This window comes from Siphateles boraxobius, unplaced genomic scaffold (assembly GCF_051911475.1).
Source record: "Siphateles boraxobius isolate OS27281-9 unplaced genomic scaffold, OSU_SipBor_1 26, whole genome shotgun sequence".
Classification (NCBI taxonomy): Eukaryota; Metazoa; Chordata; class Actinopteri; order Cypriniformes; family Leuciscidae; genus Siphateles; species Siphateles boraxobius.
The window spans coordinates 21,323,482-21,345,117 of NW_027508876.1; the positions used below are offsets into that span (position 1 = coordinate 21,323,482).

Below are 21,636 nucleotides of genomic sequence, written 5' to 3' on the forward strand. Positions count from 1 at the left end.
TGTACATAATTATCATTATGTACATAATTATCATTATGTATGTATAAAAACTCTTTATGTTCTTCACCAGCTGTAAAAGAAAAGTGGTTCCTGTCGTGACCATGGTCCACATCTTCACTGTTAAACCACTCTAAGTGCTGAGATCATACAGAACACAGGATACTTTCTTTTTCATGATGCAACATAAAACTCAATAAGCCTGCTTCTTCTTGCCCTGATATTGTGATTTCATATATTTTTATATGACAGAATAAACATTTAATATTTATTAAAATGCATTCTAAAATATGAATCATAATTACACTTTTTTTTTCAATGAATAAAGTACGTGAAAGTGCTGTTGCGGTAAAATTATCAGACTAATGGCACTTAAAGCTCTGTTGAATGAAATACAAAAAATGGCCAGTTTAGCGTTTATTTGGTATCCGTCGCCTCTTGATAATCACATGCAGTGACATCCATGTGATCCCAGTTCTTCGTGGTCAGCACAACTTCAGTCTTTGCGGTGCTCAAATAAAAAGTCATGTGCCTGACCGATCTTGAAGCAGGAGGTTATTTAAACTAATGACAGTGTTTGCGAAGTCCACAAGTTCTACGAAGTCTGAAGTGATGATATTGACCCCATCTATGCCTGGCTTTTGTGCCCCAACCCATGTCATTATGGTTGGAAGGTTCCTGTGAAAGAAACAACAGAAGTGCATGTAAGAACAGACGGGTAGGATGCATTGAATAATGCATATTCTAATAGCATGCTGATTTATAGTGCTCATACACAAATCAAGCCTGCATTTACACTCATTTTCCACTTTATCTCTTCAATGAAAGACTGAAAATTGTATGTACACTACCTTTCAAAAGTTAGGAGTCCGGAAGATTTTGTTGTTGTTGTTGAAAGAAATGAATACTTTTTATCCAGCGAGAATGCATTTAATTGATAAAAGGTGACATTTATAATTTTACATTTATAAGACATTTATAATATTACAATATATTTCTCTTTCAAATAAATGCTGTTCTTTTGAACTTTCTTAATCAAAGAATTCATTTAAAATGTTTATCTACAGTTTCCACAAAGCAGCACAACTGTTTTCAACATTGATAATAATAAATAAAAATGTTTCTTGAGGACCAAATCAGAATATTAGAAGGATCATGCGACCTAAGAATGAAGTAATTATGCTGAAAATTCAGCTTTGCCATCATAAATTATATTTGAAAATATATTACGAAAATATATTATATAGAGAACAGTTCTTTTAAATTGTAAAAATATTTCACAATATTACCGTTCTTACTGCATTTTTTATCAAATAAATTCAGCCCTGGTAAGCATTAGAGACTTTTTTCAAAACACTTTCAAGGTTGTATGTGTATAGATTTGCATAAATACACATGCATGTTTAATCAACATGATAAAACCACACTCGTCTACAGGGAAGTAGCTGAAGTAGTTTTAGCAATCACAGAGTTAGTTCTACTTCAGGTCAGCTCAGACTCAAATTAAACTTCCCAAGCACCACAGCCATCTACAGCAGTAGCCAAGACAAAACCAGGAAATGGGAAGCTCAGGCTGTGTTTTTCCTGGAATAATAAACAATCCAACATCCACACTCAGGCAGATTTAAACAGCTTCCTCCGAGACGGCTGTCTCACTAGGATGTCCGCTAAGACATAGTACGAGGCTCCATATTTCTGTGTTGGTCAGTATATGTGCCACTATGTCATATTAAGTCAGACAGCCTAAGTTCATGTAGGGTATATTCAAAATAGTATACAAAATGTGGTCTGAATACTATATGTACTGTATGCAAATATTATGCATTGATCAAAAGCCAGCCCTACATTTCAAGGGGCCTTGGAATTTTTTATGGGGGGCCCTTTCAGCCTGTGTTAAAAAAAAGTGGGCTGGGACCTTAGCGGACCCCCTCAATGTGAAGACAGGTTATGTTTGTGCTCAGAAGGGTTCCTCACTCTGGTCCTCCTGACATTTACCAAATATGGGGCTGCCACCTAGTGGATCATTTGAAAATCATTCCAACATTTATAGTTTATTCCAATATGTGTGTGTGTGTGTGTGTGTGTGTGTGTGTGTGTGTGTGTGTGTGTGTGTGTGTGTGTGTGTGTGTGTGTGTGTGTGTGTGTGTGTGTGTGTGTGTCATAGATATACAATTATAATTTTTGGTTTTAGTAATTTTGTTGTGCGTTTCTGTCATTTTTATTAGTTTTTGTTTTTAAACATGTTTGAAATATATAGGGTTTTTATTAAGTTTTAGTTTATTTAGTTCGAGTTATTTTAGGGTATGTTCACACTTGACATGTTTGGTTCGATTAAAACGAACCCTGGTGCGATTGCTCGGTTCATTTGAATAAACAAACTCGATTTAAATATGAACATGACACGGACCAAAGACACCTAAAGAACCAAAGACAGGACGTGATGTTACAAGATGTGAGCCTAAAAAGGACAAAATGCTGAAGCATACCTGGGGGTTTTTTTTCGTCATAGAAGCTACGTTGCCCATTAAGCCTACAGTTCGGCATCAGAAACGCTGTTTCCTTGCTGCAGATATTTTCTTTTGTGTGCAACGGAGGAATTCCTCGCACGGTTTTGACTCCTTTACACATTTTATAAACTCAAGTTCTCAGCTGGTCAAAATACCATCATACATATGCACATACAACGAGTGCATTTAGCCCAGGACACAGCATTGTTTTAGATGTTCGTTAAGTTCTGTCGCAAAATATATATATATATATATATATATATATATATATATATATATATATATTTATCTTTAGGTTCGACCTAAAAAATGACAGTGTGAACACTAAGCGAACCAGGACTAAATATATTATTTTCTGTTTTGGTCCAGACCAAAAGAACCAAGAGAACCAAACTAAAAGTGTGAACACCCTAAATAATTCAGCTTAATTGAAAAAATTTTCCTCAACCTCAAAACTCACCTCTCCACCAGGTAGTTTCTTAGCCCCCGCACCAGCCCCCTGGCAATGGTCTTGACACGTGGGGTTAAAATGGCCTGAGATACATGGAAGCTGCCGTGTTTGGCTCGTTCACACAGCGTGGTCTCCAGGAACTGGATGAGCTTGGTAGTGTCTGTGGTATTGGCCCAGGGAGCGGGGATTTTACTACCAGGCCACATCACAGGGCAGCCCTCAGCAGATGGATGATGATAGAACACTAGGACCTGTGAAACCAAACACAAACTTGAGAAACTGAAAGAGCCATTATTCTCTAGTCAAAATAACATGATGGGCTCTAATGATGATAATGCTAATTTTATATTAGTGGTGCTTCCAAAAGGCTTGCTACGGCTCATATTTGAACTTAGTGAACAATCTGTATTAAAGTATTAAACCTTGGTGCATATCTCATGCCGTTTCCACAAGTCATGAATTATCGAATTATCTGAATTATCAAGGAGTGGTGTGCTGTTGCTCTTGGATAATAAAAACGGACCAAAAAAATCTCATAGACTTATATTGAAGTAGGGACTTAAGCCTTATATAGGGACCAAAGTAAGAGACTTGATGGTGGGTTCTAGCAAGTCAGCACTTAGTAAACACCCAAAACACCCTAGAAACCACTTGGTAAAACCCCTCAAAAAAACTCCTCAATCATATAGAAACCATCCACGAAAATCCTATAGACCAGTGTTTCTTAACCTTTTTTATTGTCCACAACATTATCCGATGGCTCCATGACTTTTCCAGTTTTGTATGATTTACTGGATAAGGACTAAAGATTATAAAAAAAAAATTGTTATGCCTTTTTCAGCCCGATAAAATATTTTAAATAAAAAATTTATAATCGTTATAAAAATAACCATGAAGTTCTAAGATTTTATTTTCCTAAATGAGACTATGACGTATATGGCGGAGAAATGCAACCTCCGGAGGACGCAGCTTTCGAAATGAGACACAGCTAAATACACTAAAGACACGGCTGCATCCGAAATCGCATACTTCCCTACTATATAGTAGGCGAAAAACAGTATGTGACAAAAGAAGTATTCACAGTACTCATAAAAGAGTACCCGGATGACCTACTTCATCCGATGAGATTCTGAAGTGTGTATACAATGGACACTTTACTATCCCATGAGGCCACGGGAGAGGATTTATGAATAGAGGTGAAGCGACGCAACTGACGCTGGTAGGTCACATGATAATGACAGCATGGCGAATGTAGTGTGTCAGGATTACATTCATACTATATAGAACATACTTTTTAGCTGTCGTGAAGTAATTACTAATTCAAAATAAGTACCTACTCAAGAGAGTATATGACTTTTGGTGCAGTCACCATTTGATAGCATGTGCTAACAAAGGCGGTCGACAGATGCGCACTAGAAAGGTTCATCTTTGTCCAGTGTCTGCACTATTTTTCTCCAGAAGTTATGACCAATACAAATGTCTTTGTATTCTTTTGAACTAAAGTTTCGTCTTTCTCATAACCACCTCACACATGTGCTTATCAATGCGAGTGTCTGTTATGTTTGCAGTCTCTGGTATTTTGTTGTTGTTGTTGTTCTGTCTCTTTAGTTTAATTTTCTACTGTGAATCAATGGTCTGAGCCAAATTCAGTGTGCATGTGCGACCGCAGTTACAAAAATCGAGTGTTGAGCGTACTATTCTATGGTGACAAATGACAATTTGCGGACCCTCGCGTACGCGTACAAACAGAATTACGTCAAACAGAAGGCTTCCTTATATTTTATAGTTTTTCAGGACTGTGGGATTCTGGGTTCTTCGAAATAAAATTTAATTAGAGGATGAATTAAAATAAGAAATATCTTGGTTTTTAGATATTGGCTTATTCTAATGCTTGTTTTTCAACTATATATTTTCAAGTTATCTTGAAGAAGTTTGGAAGTTCTCTTACGAGAGGTTCTCTCGTATTGCGTAAGCTAGCTTACGCTACGGGTAAAGTCATCTTTTCTCGAGATATTGAAGCCAAAAATCATCCCTAATTTTGCATTTATTGTCAACGCAGTGCAGCAGCCAGCAGACCTAGAGCAGCCAATCTTGCGTGCTCATTGGCTGCCGTGCGGCAACTGCTGCAGCCTACCGCGTGACGTCGCGCCCTCCACGCATCACAGCCCGCCAAAATGGGGGTGGCTTAGCTTATAAAAGCCAGGCTCGGATGCTGCGTCACTGATTTTCATCATCTTCAGTGAAGCTCTCCGCATCGCTGGATCTTGAGAGAAAGCGTCTGCCGTTGAAAACTAGCGACCCTCCGTGCCTGCTACGCCATCCGGCGTTGAGTATCCTTTTTGTGCCTGCCTTCTGTGACTGTTTGCCGCTGCGACACAACTCTCTCTCACTAAAAAGAGCGCGAGCGTTTTTGTCAAAATGCCTCGCCTTTCCTGCGGCTCGTGCAGAGCCCCGCTCAGCGCAGGAGACCGCCATGTGATTTACGCTCTCTGCCTGGGCCCAGACCACTGTGATGCGCTTCCGTTGTCAACCCTGCGGGCTCGACTCGAAGGCTTAACCCTGGACGCTGTCACTCCGCCCTCTGGACCGTGCAAGAAGAAGCGCTGTGCGCAGAGGATGCCGGAGCCTGTCCCGCCAGCCTCACTCTCTCCTTCTCCGCCCCTCCCGGACGCGCAGCTGCCGGCTTCGGCCCTCACTGCCGCCGCCTCATGGGACGAAGCTGAAGGAGCGTACCCAGGTGACAGCTGTTCTATCCTGGCATCGGATAGCGAGGAGTGGCCGAGTTCCCATCACTCCGCCTCCTCCTTGATCCAGGAATCCAGCAGGACTCGGGCTGGCGTGAACGCCGAGCTCATGCGCCTCCTTTCGAAGGCAGTCGACCAACTCGGCCTGGATTGGTCACCGCCTAAGGAGCCCGCGCCCAATAGGCTCGACGGCTGCTTCCTCCACAGCCGCCGCCCCCCGCCCGTTTCCAGATCTGCGCCATTTCTGCCAGAGCTTCATGCCGAGCTTTCAAAGTCGTGGAACGCACCATTCTCCGAGAGGCTCCACTCATATATCTCCTCGGCGCTCTCCCAAGTGGACGGCGCCGCCGAGAAGGGGCAAGCTGCGCATGCGCCCGCTACAACGCTGGTTGAACACCCATGTGCCTCACCAGGCTTGGGTTTCAGGCTACAGACGAATCAGAGTGACTAAGAGCTGCGTTTTGGCTCTGCAGCCCTGGTTAGCAGCCGACTGGTACCAGCGGGGAGTGACAATAGGGGCTGTCTCACACCGAAAGGTCATCTCTACGGACGCCTCCAACTTAGGTTGGGGCGCCGTCTTTGAGGGCCGACCGGTCTTTGGCCTGTGGTCAGACCAGGAGAGACGCTTCCACATAAACCGTCTGGAAATGATAGCGGTCGAGAACACGCTCAAACGCTTCCTCCCGTTCATACAGGACCACCATGTGCTAGTCCGCTCACACAACATGTCTGTGGTGTCCTACATAAACCGTCAGGGCGGTGTCAGATCCAGAAGCCTCTGCCATCTGACGGAACGCCTTCTTGTATGGTCTCAGTTCCACCTGCGCTCGCTGAGAGCTGCGAATGTGCCAGGCCACTTGAACGACGGTCCAGACAAACTGCCCAGGAACCATGTTCCCCCAGGGGAATGGTCCCTGCACCCCAGACAGTCCAGTTACTGTGGTGCCTTTTCGACAAAGCGAAAGTCGACCTGTTTGCGTCAAAAGACACTTTTGACAAAGCTTTGTGAACGCTTTTTGATCTTTCATTGTTCCTAGAGGCCCTGAAAGCATTCCCATTTGAACCGTTAAACTCCGTGGACCTAAAGTACCTCTCGCTCAAAACCGGTTTTCTGAAAGCTCTGTCATCAGTTAAACGTGTGGGGGATTTACACGCGCTATCTGTTAGCGCCGCGTGTCTTGAGTTCGCGCCAAATGACTCTAAGTCATCCTTAAGCCGTGACATGGTTATGTCCCTAAAGTGTTGGGCACCCCCTTCAGAGCGCAGGTCATTTCTCTTTCGGCTCTGCCAGCATCCGATAGTGAGGGTGATGTTAATCTCCTCTGCCCCGTCAGGGTGCTGAGGGCTTACATTAAGCGCTCTCGCCGCCTCGAAACAGAGCCTGTCCAGATGGATAGTGAAGCTATCACATCTGCTTATGAGTCTAAAGGTCTGCAATGCCCCTTGGGCATCAGGGCGCATTCCACCAGAAGTGTGGCCTCGTCGTGGGCTTGGTCCAGCGGAATTTCCATTAAAGACATTTGTGAGGCGGCAGGCTGGGCCTCTCCGTCCACATTTGCTAGGTTTTATAACCTGGAAGTTCCCGCCTTGCAGGCTAGACTTCTGTCAGTGTGAGCGGTGTGTTTGTCCTGCCCAGATTATCATGCGCAGACTACTCTCATGCGACGTTAGCTCTCCTGGTTGAGCTGCACTATATGGTGAATAGTTATATGGACCGGCGACGCCGCTCTGTATACCCTGTATGTGCTTATAGCATGTGCTGGCCCGCATTGCTGGCCAACTGTTTCCCACTTATACATGTTCCCCGAGAATCCCTGGGACTCATGAAGTGGAGTTCCCGTAGCGTAAGCTAGCTTACGCAATACTAGAGAACCTCTCGTAAGAGAACGTACTCGGTTACTTACGTAACCTCGGTTCTCTCTAGAAGAGGGAACGAGTATTGCGTAACCCGACCGTGCAGACGCCACAAGCGATTTTTGCTTCAGTTGATGAAACCAGTGACGCAGCCTCCGAGCCTGGCTTCTATACGCTAAGCCACCCCCATTGGGTGTGACGTCACGCGCGAGGCTCAGTGGTAGGCTGCAGCAGTTGCCGCAAGGCAGCCAATGAGCACGCAAGATTGCCTGCTCTAGGTCTGCTGGCTGCTGCACTGCGTTGACAATAAATGCAAAATTAAGGATAATTTTTGGCTTCAATATCTTGAGAAAAGATGACTTTTCCCGTAGCGTAAGTTAGCTTACGCAATACTCGTTCCCTCTTCTAGAGAGAACTGAGGTTACGTAAGTAACCGAGTACGTTTCCTGAGGCTCCCTGGTTAAGAACCACTTCCTTCATTCATGGAACTGTTACTACTGCACAGGCAAACACCCCTCACATTTTCAAGAAGATTTAAAAAACATACCTGAACATATGTAACCAGCAACTCTGCCAGAACATTTAAGATCTTGGTTCACCACCTTTTCTGTTACTAGCAGAATCAGAATCAGTAACTGTATGTCCATAAAGACTAACATGAGAATCTGCTAATCTGAAGCTGTTCACAAAGAGCATAGTGCTTGCAGGGGATGTGAGTGTCCAGTGTTTGCCATTTCTACACCTGTCTTCCTCCATCAGAGTGGAAGTGAGACGTTAATCTGACAGTGACTAGGATCAGTGCACAGCAGGAATAGCTGACCCTTTGGTGCAGCACACCACAGACACACAGAGTCAGCACGTCAGCACTAGTTCACACACAAGTTGCTAACAAAAGTTTAGTATAACAGTCAAATGCAAACCCACACAATTTCCCCTCATTTCCATAGTCATTAGTTCATGCATTCATGACCTCTAGACTAGATTAATAATGCATTAATAGCTGGTTGTCCTTCATCCACAATAAACAAGCTACAATTAGTCCAAAATAATGATCATATAACACCAATCTTATCATCTCTACACTGGTTACCTATTAAGTTCCATATCAATTACAAAGTATTGCTATTGACCTATAAGGCCCTAAATGGTTTAGCTCCTGTGTATTTAACTGATCTTCTATCGCCCTACAATCCATCATGCTCTTTAAGGTCACAAACCTCTGGGCTTTTGCTATAAAGTTACCTAGAATATCTAAGTCCACTAAAGGAGGGAGAGCATTTTCACATTTGGCTCTTAAACTCTGGAATAGCCTTTATGGATCCAGTACGGTGGCCCAGTAGTGCACAACACAACGAAATTTAAAAAGCAAACATAAGTTCACAACACAACGAAATGAAGACACAACACAACGAAATGAATCCACAACACAACGGAAATGAGCCACAACACAACGGAAAATGTACAACACAACAGAAATGAGCAACAACACAGCGGAAATAAGCCACAACACAACGGAAAATGTACAACACAACGAAATAAAGCTGCAACACAACGGATATGCTCCCGACCACTAACGTTAGAGGACTCTCGGAGCGCGATAAAGTTAGTTTTCCTTGCCATTGTTCTATATATCAATACCAAGATTAGTTTTAACAGTATGTACCTATTGTATACCGACATAAAATATTACTTCAAAATCACCTACATGAATTATAGCTTCGTATTTATAGACCAATTTCGAGCCGACGTCACAATTACTTCACGGCGCTAGCTGGAGGCAAAACAAAGGGAAAACTGCAGGCGGCTAATACAAACCAGCACAGTTTCGGCTACATAATAAGGAGCTTAAATTACTATTATTATTATTAAATGTCATCTTGTTGTGTTGTTGGATGCAAGAATCAATGAAAAATGAATATGCTGTATATCTGGAATTTTTATTTCTAGAAAATATTCACATTATTAAAATTTCACCGTAATGTCACTCTTTACATTGACGTCTTCTTGGTGCTGGCTAGGCAGAACTGCGGATCGTACCACACAAGTCTTGTACATGACCATTCATCACATAGTTATAGGCATCTAAAGATTTATATGACCCCAGTATGTCTTTACGCTCGGTTTCTCTATCGGATAGGTGTAGGACTGAGCCTAGCGTTAACGTTAATCCTGTCAGATCGTCCATCCATTGCCTGAGCGTGTACGGGTCAGCCAATCTGGTTCCGTCTGTTAAAATTAACTTTTGCAAATAACAATCGTGGTCCTGGACAGTGAGTGACCTTGCACATTAAGATAAAATCAGATTTTCTCCAGTCATTGTTAAAAAACAAGCTAACAAAACTTGCAAACTAACGTTAGGGAAGCGGCCAGAGGGATCGTTCTGCAACCACCTAAGCTCCGCCCACAGAAAAACGTCACCATGTTTACCAACTGAAAAGGGGTCTATGTGAGCACGTCCCAGCCGGGTTCGCACTTATTTGGTTCCCCGGAAACATTTCCGTTGTGGTCTGTGTTACTTGCAGCGAGTTTCTGTATTTGGTTGTGTGGTGAACTTTTTCAGCGCGTTTCTGTATTTGCTTGTGTTGTGAGTATTTGGAGCACGTGTGTTGTGAAACTGATGAAGCTTCAGTGAAACAGCTGAAAACTGTTTTTTTTAATTTGGTGGTGTTTTTTTCTATTTGCATGCATCTTCTTTAGGTTGCAGCAGGTTGAGCTCTCTCGGCCACCGTAATTTTTAATGTTAAAGTGTAAAGTTAATGAAATTAATTTAACTGTGTGATTTGTTTATTTACATTTCTTAAATGCATAACTTAAAAAGTTACCTCTGACAACAGATCACTCTAAATTGTAATGTAGACACATGCATTTTCTGTAAAGCTGCTTTGAAACAATGTGTATTGTGAAAAGCGCTATACAAATTAATGTGAATTAAATTGAATTATAGTTGGTGCAGATACAGATTGTCACAGTTCTGCTGAGTTAGCTTGTTTTCATGGACTTTCAGTTGGTTTTCATCACGTGTTCCATTGTTCCTTGTCATCGTAAGTTATCATGGACACTCATTTATCATCACAGCTGTTTGTCATTGTTTTATCACCACCGTGTATTTAAGATCCTCCTTTTCATTCAGTTCAGTTGTCTGGTATTATTTGTGTAACTGTGGTGGAAATTTTAAACTGAATATTAATCAAATTTAATTGAATATTACTAACCATGTTTCTAACATCTAACCTTATCTAACATATTAACACTTTGAAACACCATGTATTAAAATGCTCTGTGTTTTTAAATGTTGTTGAGAGGGGTGGGCGATACTGTAAAATTCGGTATCAATCCGATACCAAGTAAATACAGGGCCAGTATTGCTGATATCGATACCGATACCAATACTTTTTATTTTAAAAGCATGCACTTGAACTTACATGCACTTTCCTGTGCTAGAGCAGTGTGTCATGATTTATGAGGTGAATGCATCATTAATATGCTAAATCTGAATACGTTTTCATTACCACTAAATATTTTGTGATTTGTGCTCTCAACTCGCCTGTAATTAGTCAGTGACTTTTACCAAACTAAAAACCGTTATGTAAACTTTTAATTTGTTTATTGCGAAATAACTCCCGATTGTTTCTCTGTCATCTAAGCAAGGCTTCTTTGACTAGGAGACTAGGAGAAATAGTTCTACCCTACACAATTATTCGCTAACATTCGCTTATATTTAAACTTAGAAGCTTTTTTTACGCACTGAATTGCGTTCTAAATTAATAAAAATTACTGGTAAAAAAAACACATTTGGATCGATATTTTTATGTGAGGATCGATCCTTTTCGATACCACGTCAGTATCGAAAGTATCGATACTTCAGGATCGATCCGCCCACCCCTAGTTGTTGGCCTATGTTGCCATACCCCTGTTGAGTGTATAAATAACAAATATGGGAAATGAACCTAGACAGATGTCTAAACTTGAAACCTTGTTATTAGTTACCAAACAAAAAAAGAATTTGCTCCTACCTGGTAACAGAAACGTTTGCATATGAAGAACCAATCAAATTCATATAATTTTACCTCCCTATTCTATAAAAACTGTTGTATCTGTGTTAACTGGTGGGATTCACAATGGAATGTGTCTGAGATCCTCCGGCCTTGCTTAAAGCTTCTTCTTGGGAGAGATGCACTGAGAACTACTCAAGTACTCCCCCGGCCGTGATTAAAGCATTTAAAGGACATTTGCTGAAATTTCTTTGTCGATTATCCCTGCGCAGGAAGTAAGCCATAGTTCGAATTACAGGGGGTACTGGGGGGTACTATACCCCCCAATGAAGACCAAGTACCTCCCAAAGGGACAGAAATATCAGTTTTGGGGGGGGTCAGATAATATTTCTGATATTGTGAAAAAATATAATTCGAGTTACAATAGGCTACAAGTCAACTCATATTTTCACTGTAGGAACATTTTAATGTAAAGCGATTTCAGACACCCCTATTGTGGACCGTACCATTTTTAACCACCGTGGCTAGAAGCAACGGAGATAGAGAACGGTTTGCTGCTGACGTGCATGGATAAATGTAAGTTGCTAGCTGACGTCTAGCTTGTTGATTTTATAACCTTCATTTATTAACGTGCTTTGTTCTTTCATTGCTCATGTCACGTCTTCATACATTGAATTACCGGCTACTTACCTGCTACTTACCCATTGAGGCTATTTAAGTGGACCTTATTTACCAAGGTTAGGTAGCAAGATAATTCTCAATTTAAATCAAGCTTTACATTGTGGTGAGGTAAAATCAGGGGCGGATCTACAAACAACATTGTTAGTGTATTAGAGGCTTGGGCGCGATCGAACTGTGTGTGTGTGTGTGTGTGTGTGTGTGTGTGAGACAAAGAGAGAGAGAGAGGCGCGGGCGCGATCGAACTGTGTGTGTGTGTGTGTGTGTGTGTGTGTGTGAGAGAGAGAGAGAGAGAGAGAGAGAGAGAGAGAGAGAGAGAGAGAGAGAGGCGCGGGCGCGATCGAACTGTGTGTGTGTGTGTGTGTGTGTGAGAGAGAGAGAGAGAGAGAGGCGCGGGCGCGATCGAACTGTGTGTGTGTTTGTCCTATGACTAAATCTGTTCATATTTCCTCAAAACTCACTAGAAGACATCATTTGAGGGGTCTTTTTTTTTTTTTAAATCTCCTGGGGTGCAAACCCCAAGAATTGCTTTTTCACAAAGTACAATTTAATTATAGACTACACAGACTGTTGATAGTGATTACACAGAGAAAGGGTCCACAATTCACAAATTAAGACCCTCACCATCCAAAAACCCAGCTACATCTCTGATTTGACTCCCACTCCGTGTGATGTAGTGTAGAGAACAAAACACATTCAATGAAAACCGTAGCATTTTAAATTATGAATAATGTCCATGGCCCCCTTCCTGAAACCTCATGCCACCCCTTTGCCACCCCAGGTGGTAGTATGGTTTTTCATAGTATGCTCCTTAATCACATTAAAGATTGTGTTGATTTGACACTGACTACCATAGACTACAATGGAAAATTGGTTTCTGTTTATACAGTATATGAGAGGGTTGGGTCTTACCTCCAGGTCTTATGAAATCTAAAAATAAACCAAATCAATATTTCATGAAATAGGCAATAGGCTTCTTGAAAAGGTATTACTTTTACTAGTAATTAGAATGGTATTTCAGTGCACTTAACTTCTAACTTATGGGAGTTGATCAAAACAGTTCTTTTCTGGATATATAATAACAATGAGATATTCTGTAGCCTACTGATTATCAGTTTGTCGCATGTTTAGACCTTGTATGTGTGTTGCACAACACATGTTGCACTTGGCGATCACGGTGGGGATTGATATGGTAGTGGACCGTGATGGTCATATAAGAAGTGAAGGGGCAGTACCCCCCAATTATGGTGGGGTATTTCGCACTCTGAAGTAAGCTAGTTAATTGAACAAGTTATTTAGCGAAACACTAGAGACCTTACTACCAAGTGATAGTGTGGAGCGTGTTAGGAACACTAGTATGGGATCAAATTCCCGCCAAATGTATTGCGTCCACGGATCAAAAAATAACAAGCATGAAAAAAAACTTTAAACACATTAAAAAATATTTTTTACAAAACTTAAACTTGTGTTCATGCTTTCTTTAAAATTATGTTTTCCTTGGTTTTTATTACTCTGTACTTTGCGCTCTCTTTCATTTTCTGCTCATAATTAATTTTTTTGTACGCTTGTGCTGTTTTTCTCTTCGCTCTTCTTTCCATGTTCTGCGCTTGCTCTTCCAAATGTTGCAGTTCGAGTTTCATGTAAATTAGGGCGGGCTTAAGCGTCACCATTGGTCCACTAGTTCTAGATTGACAGCTCCTCCTCTAGCCAATCAAACGAAGAGGGGAGTTGACGTCACTCCAATGCGACTCCCGCTACTGATGTTCTCTCGTAGCTACAGGTGAAGATAACCATCAGCTCAGCTGGCAAAAATCTTTCCGTGGCAGGACACCGTTAAACTGTATGTGTGCCTGCATCTCGATCTGTTACGTCTACCTGGCGATCCGTTATCGTTAAATTCGTCACCCTAACGACGACGACATGTTGTGTCGTCAGTTAACAATTGTGCCTGTCTGACGATCCATCATATTCACCTTTAATGCCCTGGCCTTACTTCTGGACCTTGCACTGTGAGCGTCGATCTCCTGCGAGCCACACAACAGTGTTTCATTAAAGAATTCCTGATTTGAACGAGAAGTTTGAATGACTCACTCATAAAGACAGTATAACTTGCCACCACCCACTGGCTGTTTTACTTTCATATTTAATCTATGACATGGAAGGGCGATGTCGGTCCTCCTGGGTGCAGAGTTTAGCTCCTCCAACCCTAATCAAACACACCTGAACCAGCTAATCATCCTCTTTAGGATTATTAATACTGCTAGCTAGGTTTTTATCGGAGTTGACGCTAAACTTTGCAGGACAGCGGCACTCCAGAAACGACGTTACCTATCCCTGATCTTTTCAATAATTTTCATGTTGCTGTATTAAAAATTGAAGCTATATTTAAAACATTAATCCTAAAGTAATATGCAATTATGTAGCTATGTAAATGAACACAATAACTATAATAAATCACTGCATATCAAATCCACCTGGTTTCTGTAATCTCCTCTGTACACAGGCCCGGATTGGCTAATCGGGAGCACCGGGAGAATTCCTGGTGGGCCGGTCTGTTTTATTGCCCAGGAGGGCCGGTGTTGTCATGGCACTGGGTTGAATGCTCCAGTCTCAGCGCAGCACCACTATTTTTTTATTATAATTTTCTCGCAGCCCCACAAAAAAAAGTCAGTTGTTAGAGATGTGCGAACAAAGAATAAGAGATGCAAAACATGGATAATAGGCGCAAAGGCGGCGCTGAAAAGGCCAGAATAATAAAACATCTCTAGAAACTCAAGCGGCCAAATAGCCTCAGAGCCGTACCGACCATTGTGGTCTCCGAGGTCCGGACCTCGGTCATTTTTCTGAGTGTATAATGAACTTTGTGAAATAATTGCCTAATACTCTAATTTGGTGCTGCAATGATTCGCATATCGCGACGATAACCGACCTCATAATCTGAGCTGCTTCAGTAGCTACTCAACACCGCTCGTCGGCAATGGCAAAATGTTTGAGATGACCGATCAAAGCAAGCGGGATTTATGTTAACAGAAGCGCGAGCCGTGGCCGCGCGCGAATCCCAACGCGACGCTTCAAGAGATTAGCAAGTGGAACTAAACTAAACAGCTGTTTTACGATAGAAGTTTTAAACGACCGAAATAAATAATCAGTTTGCAAAGACTGTATCAATCAAAGCTCAGCTTCGGGAAGGGGAGATTTACAGGTAACCTCAAGATAAAGAGACTGAGAGAAGAAGAATGAGAGAAGGAGATGAGAGAGGAGAGCAGGAAGAGCAATAGCCTATTGCATACTATGCCCAGAAGGAGAATAACTTTATTACAATGGATTCCTATTTAACACAGATACATGTTCTTTGCCAATGACAGTGGAAAAATAATATGCCCCCGAACCCAGATCACGTTTGGGACCTTTGTATTTATGTACGGCTATTGCACTGAATAGACAATTATATTTTTTGAAAAATACAATGAATTACAAGGCTGTACAGAACAGTGCACTATTGCAGACTTATATACTGAGGGTTTAATTACATTATTTTAATATAGTCGGTCGGGAACTAAAGTGGGCCGGTCTAAGGTATGAAACTCCAGGGCTGAAAACAAATCCCACTCCGGCCCTGTCTGTACACTATAATTTTCATTAATCTTTTGTCAAATGGTACATCTAGTCTAGAATTAATTTACCAGGCTACCTAGGCTATATGATCGCTTAACAACAACAATTAAGAAAATATTTCAGGATGGCGTATTTAACTGTAATGGATCACCAGGTAGGCTGTGCGTTTTTTTCCCTTTTACAAAGGCTACAGGTTTATTTTAAATGTTAGTTGTTGTTGTTCTTTGTTTTACATACTCTGAACTGTACCACAAATGCCTTTGTATTTGTCTTGTACTTTTTGCACTGTATGCCTTGTTTGTAATGGAACTAAATAACATATATATATATATATATATATATATATATATATATATATATATAAAGGTAGGATGTGTGTACTAGCGTTGAAAGGTCAAAGTCCTAAATTCTTCAGACGGGTAAAATGGCCGTTTTTAACTTAATTTTTGCAAAGAAATGTAGTGTTTCAAAACGGCATGATGTTTTAGAGCTGCCTTAGCATATTAACATCATGAGCCAAGTATTGTTTAACACCAATTACCAGTGTGCGCATTAAAATGTAGGCTACCTCAAAAAAGAGGAATTTAATAATTTGTATATGTCCAGAGTTCAGATAGCTTTACTGCTTAAAAGTCCTTGTAAAGTTTAAAATAAACTGTTGTCTTCCCCTGTACGAGTGAGCATCAGTAGCGCGAGTCGCATTGGAGTGACGTCAACTCCCCTCTTCGATTGATTGGCTAGAGATGGAGCTGTCAATCTAGAACTAGTGGACCAATGGTGACGCTTAAGCCCGCCCTAATTTACATGAAACTCGAACTGCAACATTTGGAAGAGCAAGCGCAGAACATGGAAAGAAGAGCGAAGAGAAAAATAGCACAAGCGTACAAAAAAATAAATTATGAGCAGAAAATGAAAGAGAGCGCAAAGTACAGAGTAATAAAACCAAGGAAAACATAATTTTAAAGAAAGCATGAACACAATTTAAAGTTTTGTGAAAAATATTTTTTAATGTGTTTAAAGTTTTTATTCATGCTTGTTATTTTTTGATTCACGCTTATTATATTTTGATCCGTGGCCGCAATACATTTGGCGGGAATTTGATCCCATACACTAGAGACCTTATTCCCAAGTGATAGTGTTCGATAGGGGACGAGACGTCATTCGACTCTTTGTGAGACTCTTAGGCGGGGTTAGATTGTGTCAACTCGCGTTCAGAGGTAACTCAACTGAGTATAATATTTTCAGGAGTCAAGGACACCAGGTTCAACCTAAGTCAGGTGCGTAGGGGAAAAATCTACCACAGTTACACGCCGTCTTTTTGTTTTATTAAACTAAGTTGATATTGATTGTAGGGTATCTGGCTAAATCATAGGTCGTTCATCTGAACACATATAAATGCACATTCCTTCTGAAATCACAAAGCGTTTAGCCTCTGAAACTCATGGAGGCAAATTATGCATCAGGCTCCGGCCAGTCTGCAATAGACGATTCGGGTGACAATTTTATGGCACCCAGAGGTTTAACAGACAACAAGACACCGAGCTTCACAGAGATGTTGTAACTCCTGATCCTCCTCCGGGGATCTTTTCCTTTGTTTGTTTGTTTCTTTAAGTTTTTATTTTCCATTTTCGAATTCTCCTTTGTTCATTTCCACCGACGAGTGAAATGAACTTAGCCTGAATTTTCAACCGGCAACTTCACCTCAAACGGACATTCAAAATCGCCGCGCTTGGCTCGCTCTGGAAGAACGAGTGAACACGTGACGCTCCCAGGATCGAGACACACACGCCTTCTTCATATCAGCCACACAAAAGACCTATAGATGTGCAAGTATTTTGTTTACTAAGCTTTCATAGCATTAAGATTTGTTTACCCCCGTTTAGGGTGATGTTGATTTCTTGTGGTCTCTCAGAGGGTTTTGTCCAGGTGAATTTTGCAGAACTGTGATCCTTACGGATCTCTCTCTCTCTCTCTCTCTCTCTCTCTCTCTCTCTCTCTCTCTCTCTCTCTCTCTCTCTCTCTCTCTCTCTCTCCCTCTCATTCTCTCTCTCATTCTCTCTCTCTCTCTCTCCCTCTCATTCTCTCTCTCTCTCTCTCCCTCTCATTCTCTCTCTCTCTCTCTCTCTCTCTCTCTCTCTCCCTCTCATTCTCTCTCTCATTCTCTCTCTCTCTCTCTCCCTCTCATTCTCTCTCTCTCCCTCTCATTCTCTCTCTCTCTCTCTCCCTCTCATTCTCTCTCTCATTCTCTCTCTCTCTCTCTCCCTCTCATTCTCTCTCTCATTCTCTCTCTCTCTTTATTGATGCATTCTCTTTCATGGTGTCATTGCCATTATTGTGTTTGTAAATACATTTATTGTTTGTTATATACGTAACTTTGCCTTTATTAAATGCATTATATTCATTTATTGATTCTTTCTTTTCGCTCATATACAAGTCCCTTTAATGTATACGATCCAGAGCTACAAGCTTTAAAATTGTAGAATACTTTAAATAGTATTGTTGCAAAACAGGAAAACTATCTTTCACGGCCGGAAAGATTGTCTTTTCCTGCGAGTCCCTTAATGGTAACTTCTCTATAGGAGTTGATGAAGATCGCATGATCAGTTTGCTGGACAAACAGATTCTTTCGATGACGAATTAATTCCCTTAGAAGTTATCCTGGAAACCTATATATTCTGGACAATTTGTATAGGAATGTTGAATTATAATTCGTTATGATTTGATTATTGATATATATAATTGATCTATTTTTGCCAATATGGGGGATGATTGATTATAAATCCGTTGTATTCAGTCGTTCATACAGATTGGCAACGTATTATCCCTTTTTTGGGAGATTTAACATGTATGATTATCTGGGTCAAACCGTATGAATAATTATTAATTGTGAAATTACTAATTTTAAAATACATATCCCCAAAGCCTGACCCAGGTTCCTTACATGATCCTGTCTTCAGTCCATCTTGTTACAGATCAAACACACATTTATGTAACAATAAACTGACTGAATTAATATCAAAAGTTGGTTATTTGATGCCATGAGACAGAGCTGGCATTTGAATCAGTAACAGGAAAGGTGTTTTCCAGTTTTCGACAGCTGTTTTTCAAGTATTGTAGACAGTTTCAGTATGAATGATCGCCTAATCTCTTCATAGATCTTTAATTAAAGTGTTAAAAAATGTAAACATCTTCTTATTAGTGTCACTCACACCCGGAGCAGTGGGGGTTGGGTGGACTAAGGACACTTCAGTTGTGGGTATTTAGGTTGGAAGAGATTGCTATTCATTCACTCCCTCACTTACATTTTCCTGCTATTGAGGATCGAACCCACAACCTTCGGGTTACCAGTCTGACTCTTTAAACATTAGGCTACAACTACCCTATTGAGTACTGTTATTATCAGATTACAAGATTTTGCTGCTTTGTCTTCTCGTCAAATTACATTTCAAAATTTTTGTCTTTATGTAAAACCGTCATTATTATCATCAGATTTGTCTAATGCGCACAACGTGGCGTCCTTAGCTCACCTGGTACCTGTTCTCCCACAGATAGTTTAGAGTGATCTCCTCCACCACGTCAAGCTTGCAGAGCTTGTGACCAAAAACGTCCTTCAACATCTTGATTAGGTATTGATGATGCTCCTCGCTCATTGCATAATGATGATTAAAGTCTAAAAAAACAACCTCTTTCTTGTGCACGTTCAGAAAATGGTTAATGTCATTAAGGCCATCACGTACTTTGTGTCCAAACAGCCCATGTATAAAGTATATCTCGTGGCCTGGTTCTCCTGGTTTGGTTGACACACGCAGGTCGAAATAGCGTATTCCTCCCTCGAGCTGTTCCCTGAAGGTGAGGTTCTGAGTCATGGACCACTTCTTCATCACCTTCTTGGCAAGAAAGCGGAATATCCCAGCTAGGTGCTTCACATATGCTTTCTGGTCTGGGCCGACTGGTGCGTGCTCATCCACCCAGAAGCTGAAGGAGTCATGAGACCCTAAAACATGAACACAAAGGCAGAATCAATAATACAAATTCAAACATTTCAATATGCATTTAAAAAACAGTGACAGCTTCAATAATCAATTGCTGACTATTAAAATAAATCACAGAAACAGGTTTGACCATTAAGACTGTCCACTAAGGAAACAATAAAAAAGGAGACATTCACATCACTGAAAGGATTATGATATCATTGTGACATCATTTTTTTTTTTTTAATAAAGGGGATTTTAAGTCTTAAAAAAATATATAAAATAACAAAAATGTGTAATATATTTCATTATTTAATATGTTATTATTACAATTAATACATAATACATATAAAAAGAAAGGGAATATAAATAAATAAAACATAAATTAAAAAGAAATCAAGTATACATTTAAATTATATATTTTATTAAAATGAACAATTAATGTGAAGGATCTACGGATTCTCAATAGCAACCTGTGTGTGTATCTTGCTTCAATAATAATGATTTAATAATCATTTATTCATATTATTATAAGATTTATATTATTCATAATTTATTATTTATTCATAATTTATTATTTATTCATAATTTGATATTATTCACTATCCATTTATATTACCTATTATTTTACTTCCTTGTTCCAACAACGTTATTTTTGTTTTATCTTATCTTAATCTTTTTTGTGGTTCAAGAGGGGAAATTACGTTTTCGAGGTATAGATAAGATTTCTCAATTTCAAGGTTTTTAACGTCACAGGACGATGCTGAGAAGCAGTATTTTTCCATTGTTTGTGCTTTGGTATAATAACAGTTGTTGGATTTGAACTGGTCTGATGTTTGAGCATTGAAACACATGCAAGATTATTCTATAAACTCTGCTCTTTTTATTATCATAACTTTGTCTCCTGCTTCTACTCTTACCTGGCTTTCTCAGTCAAACTCTCAGGCTGATAGAAGACTGTTAATAGAGTTTCGGGTACCAGATAAGACTTGCTGTCGACTGGTTTTCCTGGTTTTGGACAAGACTAAATTGGTATCTTTTGATAGGAACAAGGAAAACCCAAACAATTGCATTTAATCCCTATTTTAACTAAATAAAGTACACTGTGTTTAATTATTTTTGTTTCTTAGGCTTACATCTATTTGAAAAATGGCCAATTTTTGAATTCGTCGCTGAATTAAATAGCACTTAATGGAATTCACTTTAGTTTTTAAATTAAATGTCAAAGGTCAGAGAAGTCCTCTCACCAGGAACCGCCAGGTGCTTGAGGGGCATTGATGTGAGGGCAGGGCACAGGGAGCCCATCCAGTCGGCGTTGGAGGTGCTGCCTTTGGGTCGTGTCTTCATTTCCTCTAGTAAAGCCTTTCAGCGCTAGCATGCACGATCACGATGCCAATTCAATACGATTCAGACCAAGCTAATCCAGCAAACATTGTTACTCCTCGTGAAATCATTAGGCTACAGTCAATCGGCATCAACGGGCGATTTAAATCAAGATAACAATGATTTACTCATTATCAATATGTGAGGCAAACTGCAGATGGAAAGCGAGCTCGTCTACTAAGTTAATCTTCTTAAACTGGAATTACAATCCTTATCCTCCTCCCTGCTTCCCTGCTGGCGTTAAAACGTCTCGGTCAGGGCTGATTACCCCCGCTCTCTCTTTCTCTCCCCATTAGACAGGTAACAGATGGGACACTTCACCTCCAGTACTGCAAGTGGATATAGCTTGTAATGTTTGAAGAGCATGGATACTTTTGACTTACTGACCCCACCAATGAGTGTGATCCATTTCAGCATTTGTTGCAGTGAAGAGCTGAAATTGGA

The 21,636-nt window shown here is 40.5% G+C and overlaps 1 protein-coding gene across 1 annotated transcript; it reads right to left on the reverse strand.

Moving 5' to 3' along the window:
• Positions 1–377: 377 nt before the first annotated feature.
• plcxd2 (phosphatidylinositol-specific phospholipase C, X domain containing 2) lies at positions 378–21,307 on the reverse strand. Its single transcript, XM_077244856.1, has 4 exons — positions 21,057–21,307; positions 19,366–19,832; positions 2,965–3,206; positions 378–675 (listed from the first exon to the last, which is right to left on the reverse strand). The coding sequence occupies exons 1-4, from the start codon at positions 21,154–21,156 to the stop codon at positions 522–524; spliced, it is 963 nt and encodes a 320-aa protein (XP_077100971.1). The 5' UTR covers positions 21,157–21,307; the 3' UTR covers positions 378–521.
• Between the last annotated feature and the right edge of the window lie 329 nt (positions 21,308–21,636).

Bases quoted from the DNA above. Each gene is read 5' to 3' on its own strand.
- plcxd2 (XM_077244856.1), bottom strand. From the start codon at position 21,156: ATGAAGACACGACCCAAAGGCAGCACCTCCAACGCCGACTGGATGGGC. The intron at 3,207-19,365 runs GTGAGCTAAGGA...TTGGTTTCACAG, and splicing joins TGTGGGAGAACAGGTACCAG to GTCCTAGTGTTCTATCATCA. The intron at 676-2,964 runs GTGAGTTTTGAG...TTTCTTTCACAG, and splicing joins AGAAACTACCTGGTGGAGAG to GAACCTTCCAACCATAATGA.